The sequence below is a fragment of the Brassica rapa genome, unplaced genomic scaffold (assembly GCF_000309985.2).
Source record: "Brassica rapa cultivar Chiifu-401-42 unplaced genomic scaffold, CAAS_Brap_v3.01 Scaffold0404, whole genome shotgun sequence".
Classification (NCBI taxonomy): Eukaryota; Viridiplantae; Streptophyta; class Magnoliopsida; order Brassicales; family Brassicaceae; genus Brassica; species Brassica rapa.
Genome location: NW_022610346.1, coordinates 7,488 through 15,908, shown reverse-complemented (window position 1 = coordinate 15,908; position 8,421 = coordinate 7,488). Strand labels below are relative to the sequence as shown.

The following is an 8,421-nucleotide window of genomic DNA, read 5'->3' as shown; positions in this document are numbered from 1 at the left end:
CAAGCTTCTCGAAAACTATCAAGAGAGTAAAGGCACACGGTTCTCTTGAAAATAGAACTAATGACAAGTTTGAAAACAAAAACATGAAATGTATAACATAAGGTTGATCCGGGATAAGGTTGGATCGAGATCATCAACTAAGAGATTTGAGAAGCAAATCTATGGCCTCGTTAAAAACCTATCTTTGGAAAACCCATTGGGACAAAACCAAAGATAGGGAAAAAGAGCACGCATAGATTGCTTGCTTAGTTGATGATCAGCTTGATGGTGAAGTAGCTTGAATGGTGATAAGTGTGTCTTGGTTGATCAAGCTTCTACCAAGACATTCCTCTTGCTTCCATGACATCTTAACCAATCCTCCAATAACTTGCGTGAGCTTCCTTGATCTTGATCGAGTCATAGGTCCTTTAGGCAAGGCTAGGACATCTTCATCAGTTGGCTTGTCTAGATCCTCATCATCTCCATTGACTAGTTGGTCCATGATCACATCAAGGTGTATTTAGATTTCTCATCTATAAATGTGACAAAGTACTTGTAATTATCTCTAGATAAGCAGGGAGCAGTCCATACATCAGAGTGAACAAGATCAAAACACTTATCATAGATAGTAGTAGATCTTTTAAAGACAGTCTTACAATGTTTTCCCAAAATACAAGCCTCACAATCATAATTTTTAAACATGACACCTGGAAACATTAAGCTTAAGGCTCTAACATGTGGATGTCCTAGCCTAGAATGCCATAATGCACCTTTACTTAAAACAGAACTCAGCAAACAACTAGAAATGGGGTTAATGTCTTCAAGTACATAAAGATCCCCCTTGGTTACTCCTTGTCCGATCAACTTATTGCTCTCAATATCCTGAAAGGTCACATTGTTAGGACTAAAGATAACATTGCATTGTATATCATTGGTACATCTTTTAACAGATAAGAGATTAGAAGTAAAATCAGGCATGTAAAATGCTTTAGAGTTCTTATCAAATAGCTTTAAGTCTCCTACACCTTTAATGGGAATTCTATCTCCATTTGCAATCATTACATGTCCATGAGCAGGTTCTATGTTTTTGATTAAGCTATCATCACTAATCATGTGATGAGATGCACCAGAGTCAACAATCAATGGTTTTATGCCCCTAGCAAGATGAGTTCTAGGTGATTCATTTCTCAGTTTTAATTTCTCAATGATATCTATCAACCTATTCTCATTCCTAGGCAACATATGAGCAGTATAAGAGTAACCAAGAGTGTTTCCGAATGTACCAGACTCCTTAAGAGCTTTGATGAGGGCATCAATGTCAGATTTGCGGATCACTTCATGCTCCAAACTCTTTGCGGCCGTGTAGTGAGTTGCCATTGCCTTGCCTGCGCTTTCACCCACTTGTGCACTTGAGCCTGCTCCGGATGGGCCGGCTTCACTTGCTTCAGTAGACAGGTTAGCTCTGGCTTCTCGGTCCTTGTTGAACTTGGCCGGCTTGAGATGGGGATGAAGGATCCAGCACTGGCTCCTTTTGTGTCCCGGCTTCTTGCAGTGATCACAGTTGCCTCCAAACCTCCTCTCATCACCATACTTCCTCTCATCAGTCTTGTATGCTGCACGGTTAGCTTGCACTCCTTCCTCAGCCTTGTTGGCTAGAGCTAAGTCTCCCTTGCTTCCGAAGAGCCCAAGTGACCCTTCCTCCTTCTGAAGTTGCGCACACACTTCCTCCATGGATGGGAGATTTGGCATCCTCAGCATGTGCTTGATCACATCGTTGAATGGAGGATCCAACGTCAACAGCAACCCAAACACCTGATCCTGCTCCCTCCTCTCCATGAGTAGCTCTTGATCATTAGTGCTTGGCCTCAACGATTCAAGCTCAGACCACAACGATCTATACTTGCCTAAATGCTTGGTGAACTCCTCTCCATCTTGTACCAGTGTGTTGATAGCTTTCTTGATCTCATACACACGGTTCAGATTGGTAACGTTCCCAAAAGTCTTTTGGAGTACCTCCCACAGGTGTTTTGGAGTCTCACAGTAGCTGTAGGCTTCCAAGAGAGGTTCTTCAAGTGATCCTTGCAGCACAGATAGCACCATCAAGTCATCTTGAATCCACTTCTTTCCATCAGCAGCTATCTTCCACCTTCTTCCTCACTGGCCACTGGTGCTGGAGCTTCATCTGTGATGTGACCCCATAACCCTAGCCTCCCAATGGCTGTCTTCACAAGCCTAGACCACAACAAGTAGTTTCCCCCACCCTTGAGTGAAATCGGAACCGTAATAACCTTGTTTCCTCCCATCTTGATTTGCTTGAACTTTGTTTAGAATCTCACAAGAAAGAACTTTTATCTGAAGCTGAAGAACACAAGATCTCAATACCACAGCCAACCTGGCTCTGATACCATATGATTTTAGAGAATAGGAAAGGTATTGAGAAGTCTAAGAGAGATTCAAGAGAGATTAGAGTGTTTAAGAGAAAGTGTATGAGATTATCATGATGAACTAGAGAGAGAGACTCATAAACTCGTGTTATCTTATTAATCAATCAGAGTACAAGTTATATAGTAAGGGAGAGAGACACTAGGTTAAACATTAGGGAAAGCATAAGCATGTGGAGTCAAAGGGGAAGAGGAGCGTCCATTTGAAATGATCCAATGGGAGAGCCTACACGCTTTGGTATCTTGGCATCTAAGACCAAGATGCTGTTTGCTTTACAGCCTGGAACAGCTAGAGACGCGCTGGTCTTCTTCCCTCAACGGACTGATCAGGATAAGGCTGTAACAAGGTTAATCTCTCAAGTTAACTCCACTTGGGTAACTTTAGGATGATCATCTTTCCCTAAGTGTACGGAATGGGATGAGTTGGTTAAGCATGTGTATGCTTTGGCTACGACCCGGAGTCTGGGTGCTCCTGCCAAAGCATCCACATCTAAACCCATCATCATTGACTCTAGAGCAACACACCACATGATCAGTGACAAGAGACTAATCAGTGAAGTTAAAGCAGCAACAAGGAGTGTCATGATAGCCAATGGTACCAGGATCCCAATAGAAGGAGTGGGAAACCTCAAGCTGTTTGAGAAGAACTCCACTGCCTTCTACCTACCTCAGTTTACATCCAATCTAATCTCAGTTAAGAAGGCTACAGTTGATCTGGATTGTCAAGTGGTTTTCAGACCAAATGAAGTTGAGTTTCAGGATTTGAAGACTGGAAGGGTTATTGGCAGAGGAGACAGCAAGCATCAGCTCTATCATCTCCAAACAACTGAGGCGCCTAGTCCTGTGGAGTCTGTGTGTTTAAGCAGCACAACGGATAGGTGTGATAATCTCACATGGCATGCAAGGCTGGGACATCCTCATGCCAAGGCAATTGAACTGATTCTACCAAGTATGGCGTTCAATCACTTGGAGTGTGAAGCTTGTATACTTGGAAAGCACTGTAGGACTGTCTTCCCAACATCAGAAACCAGATATGAGAATTGCTTTGATCTGGTGCATTCAGACGTGTGGACAGCTCCCTGTATGTCTAGAGACAGCCATAAGTACTTTGTGACTTTCATTGATGAGAAGTCAAAGTACACATGGATCACCATGATTCCCTCCAAAGACAGAGTCCTAGAAGCCTTCATGAACTTCCAAGCATATGTTACTAACCAGTACAATGCCACTGTGAAGATTCTGAGGTCTGATAATGGAGGAGAATACACTAGCAATGCTTTCAAGAGTCATCTTGCAAAGCATGGGATTGTGCAACAAACTAGCTGTCCTTACACACCACAACAAAATGGGGTGGCTGAGAGGAAGAACAGACATTTGATGGAGGTTGCGAGATCAATAATGTTTCACATGAATGTCTCTAAGAGGTTTTGGAGTGATGCTGTTCAGACTGCTTGCTATCTCATCAATAGAGTGCCAACCCGTGTCTTGAAGAAACTGTCTCCCTTTGAAGTATTGAACAAGACCAAGCCACACATTGATCATTTGAGAGTCTTTGGGTGCTTATGTTATGTGATGATTCCCGGAGAAAGAAGGAACAAGCTAGAAGCATAGAGTACTAAAGCTATGTTCATTGGGTACTCAATCACTCAGAAAGGCTACAAATGTTATGATCCAATAACTAGGAGGGTTATGGTATCTAGAGAAGTGAAGTTTGTTGAGTCTAAAGGGTATTATGAGGAGAAGAAATGGGAAGACCTAGAGGATCTGTCCCGAGCTCCATCAGAGAAGGCAACAACATTGAGAGTGTTGTTGGAGAGGCTAGGGATAGGATTATCCCAAGACCAGGAACCAGGAAGAACAGGACCTTCTAATCAAGCTGGAGAAGCTGGAGGAACAACCCCTCTTGATCATGAGAGGGGGAATGGATCTGAATCAGGGGAGCAGGAGCATAACCAAGAGGATTCAGGTCAGCATGATCAGTGTTGAGATGAGGAGATGAGGAGATGAAGAGTTGATACATGGATAGAGGAAGGGATTTGGAGCAGGCAGTAACTTTGGAGATTTACCACAGTAACTTTATTGTTACTGTGGTAACTGAGTTAAAAGACTTGGGAAGTTACCTTGCATCCATTTGGAGAGTAAAACACGCCAGGAGGAGTCTGGATAAGCAAGGAGGAGTTTGAATAAGGTCTGGTCAAGGCTAGAGAGCTTTAGACAGGCTGGCACCAGCTGGAAAGCTAAAGCAAGATACCCAAGCATGTGAGGAACCTTATTGGCCAGTTTGAGTCAAGCATCTTTGACTACACATGCCTCTTATCCTAGCTAGACTGAACCTGGACGAAATTATGTATCCCTAATCTATATGTGTTGTAAACTCTCTCATTAATCAATCTAATGGAGTTTTGAGTCTCTCTCTCTATTCTCTCACTAAAATCTCTTAATATTTAATCTTTTCATCTGATTATCCCTGATTAGTTGAATCATGCTCTAATACACAAAAGTGTATATGGTATCAGAGCCAGGTTGCGCAAAGTGGGAGAGTGTGATTCCTTTTTCTTAAAAATCTTGAGTGTTCTTGAGTGTTCTTGGTGTTCTTAACTTCTGGGTTTCATTATCTTGGTGGCATGAGAGGTTCTGGTGAATCCAAATCATCTCAACATGGAAATGGAGCACAGACCTGAGTCAACTGTGAACACTGAAGAGGAGAGGCATGGCGAGTGGTCAAGGTGGGCCAAAAGAGCTTTGGAAAGCTGTGGGTTATGGAGTAGTCATGGAAAGGGGAAACCTTTCATGGAAATGGCTACTGAAAAAGGTCAGACAAGAGGTCTGAAGCTGGGAAATGAAGTTGTTCAAGGAAACACTACAAAGAGTGAGATTGAAGCAACTTTAGGCAAGTCCAAGCTTGTCAGAGTCGTTGAGGACAGAGGGGTGATCCGCGGCTTGAGACAAGGAAAGGATGAGTGTTATCAGCTTGTGGGAAGGCTGAGAGAAGTATGGTCAGAGTTAGATGTGGTGAAGGCACACACATCAAATCTGAGATGTTGTCAAGAAACGAGGAAGCAAGATGTGATCTTCAGCTTCCTTATGGAAGAGGTATGTGAGCTTGTTAAATATACTGTTAACTTGAAGAGAAGAAGTGGAGAAGCAAAAGTGATGAGTTGAGTTGGTGCTTGTGCAAAGACATGGCAAGATCTTCAGAGATTGTATGTTAAGGCTTTGGGAGAGTCTTAAGGCTTCAGAAGTGGTCTGATGAGTGTGCAAAGATAGGGTTAAGTCCAGGAGGGACTTAGACACCATTTAGAGAAGATTTGGGTCAGACAGTAACTCCAAAGTTACCACAGTAACTTTGGAGAGTTACCACAGTGAGATTGGAGAAGTTTGGGCAAGTTGGTGTAAAAGTGAATAGTGAATCACTAGTCACTATTCAGGTTGACTATTCACTATTTGGGTCACTATTCAGGATGTGAAGAGTGTGGATAGTATATGGATAAGGCACCAAGGTTTGAATCTAGTCAAAGGGAATCAAGAAGATGCTTTGTGGAGGCAAACAACCAATGGGAGCTTCCTTGTGTGTGATTGGCTAGTTCTGGTCTTGGACAGGCTGTCTCTTGCTGTAAAGAGAAGGGAGCCACGACCATGAACCTGGACAGATGCATGGGAAGATTAGGAGGAGCCTAAGGAGAGCCAATCACAAGCAAGGAGCCAGCTTGCCTTGGTTTGAATTAAAGTGAGCCAGCTTAGCTTATCCAATCAGCACACATCACTCAGATTACAACAAGACCAACTCATCCTCACCATCCATTCCTCTCAAGTCGTTTCTATCCATTAGATTTAGGTTTCTAATGTTGCAAACATGTAAAGCCTATATAAGGCATGTGTATGGACGAAATTGAAAGCTCTCTTAAGAGAGTATGGGGGATTTCCCCAACTCCTTCATAAATATAAAAGTGTGTTCTTGATCAGATTCTCTTAATCTACCCCTTTCTTAGTCTCTAATCTCTTAATCTCTCTCTAAGTCTCTTTGTTTCTGATTCAAGTTCATACTAGTTTCATCAGACCTCTTATTCAACTAGTTCAAGACCTTATTCTTTGCCTCTAATGGCTTCTCATACACATACACAGCCAGAGCTCTCAAATCTCATATATACTTGTGATGTGTGGGAGATGAACAGGAAGCCAGAAAGATGGAAGGGAGGTACAAGTTGTAAGAAGGGAAGGTTGAGAAAACTTTCTAAGGAGTGGTTAATGAAGAGAAGGGCATGGAGAAAGGATAGTGAGTCTGAACACTTAAGTGACAGGATGAGTGTGATCTTGAAGAGAATCAAGGATGTGTTGACATGAGGTAATAAAGAGTGACTACATTGATAGAGAAAGAGGATTGAGACAGACAGTAACTTTGGAGTTACCACAGTAACTTTGGTTTTACTGTGGTAACTAAGTTAAAGCTTGGAAAGTTACCTTGGCTCACATTGGAGAGTAAGCCACGACCAAGAGCTGTATGGATAAGGGAGGAGCAGTGATGAGATCCTAGGATGATGCTCTGGAACAGATGGGATAATCCTTGCAGAAACGAATCAAAAGACTCAAGCTTCTCAAGGTATGTGGATCGAATGGTGACACAAGAGGCTGCGGAAAGGCTCCTTGATACTCCTAGGCAATAGATCGGATATGACACACCAAACTAGAGCCCTTAGTCTCTGGATATTACACACCAGAAGTTGGATATTACACACCAACACTCAATCAACTCGACAAGCAAGAAGAAAAGAGAAAACAAAGGTTTTTGATAAAAAGATGGATGCTGATACAAGGGGCCACGACCAGAATATAAAGGAGAAGCCTTGTACATGCACAAGGTCTCGAAAATACAAGGGAAATAAAGACAAAGGCTCCCTTGGAAACACAACAAAGACTAGAGTTCTTTTTTTGAAAACTAAATAACATAAAAGCATAGCTTAAAATATAAGATAAGGTCTTCATGTGGACAGACCAAGATCAATCATCTAGGAGATAGGAGAAGTAGACTTGTGGCCTCGTTAAAAACCTTCCTTTGGAAAACCCAGTGGGACAAAACCAAAGGTTAGGAAAAGAGCACACACAAGCTACTTGCCTAGATGATGATCAGCTTGAAGGTGGAGTAGCTTGAATGATGGTTAAGGTGTCTTGGATGATCAAGCTTCGGCCAAGACTAATGTATTCTTCTTGTTTCCAAATGTTCTTCAAGGTTGCACCCTCAGCTACAAGCTCTTCAGGTTCAGGTTCATGCTTCCAGTCCTTGGTGCTTTCCATGATCACATCATCCCCTCCCACTTCAAAAAGATTTGTCCTCAAATCTGTGTTACCTGCAATAGAAGGGACCAAGTCAGTAACATCAGAGTTTATAATCAGATTACACTTACCTTGCAAGCCTCTTGGATAGGCATTATCGCTGACTGGTTCTATTAGGTAGAAGGGACTGATCCATTTGGCTTTCCTCACTCCTGAAGCATTACTTAAACCTGATACATTGAAACAAGACAAGTTAACACAAGTAAAATCATCATAGAGTAAGAGTCTTATCCCAAAGTTGTCTTTTCTCGGTTTTGGCTTGTATGCTGCATCTGGAGGTGCTTCTTTGATGAGGATGAAGCAAGTGACGTCCTGATGTCTCTCCTGGCTTATATCAGGCGGCTTGAAACGTTTGTCTTCCTCACGCTTGTTCTTTGTCTTTGCATACTTCAAAGCTTCCATATAATCTGCACATGACTTTTTTGACAAAAACAAGTGCATCATATCTGTGTAATCAATAAAAGAACTCTTGAAAACATGATTGGTTACCTTAGCATGCTCACCTGGTCGCCATATATAGGATTGAGATGTTCTATACTCAGAAAAATTCAAACAAAGCAAACACAGAATCACCCGTCTTGTAGAACCCATAACTCTTTCATTTGAGAAGCTTTGGACATGATTCCAGTTCGACGTGAGACCCTGATGAGTGTAGTTTCCATTGCAGTTGAGT

The 8,421-nt window shown here is 42.3% G+C and overlaps 1 protein-coding gene across 1 annotated transcript; it reads right to left on the bottom strand.

The window, feature by feature from the left end:
* Positions 1 to 804: 804 nt before the first annotated feature.
* Positions 805 to 3,008, bottom strand: LOC108870120. The gene is made up of 2 exons (XM_033283255.1): positions 1,263 to 3,008; positions 805 to 861 (listed from the first exon to the last, which is right to left on the bottom strand). The coding sequence occupies exons 1-2, from the start codon at positions 2,077 to 2,079 to the stop codon at positions 854 to 856; spliced, it is 825 nt and encodes a 274-aa protein (XP_033139146.1). The 5' UTR covers positions 2,080 to 3,008; the 3' UTR covers positions 805 to 853.
* Positions 3,009 to 8,421: the final 5,413 nt, after the last annotated feature.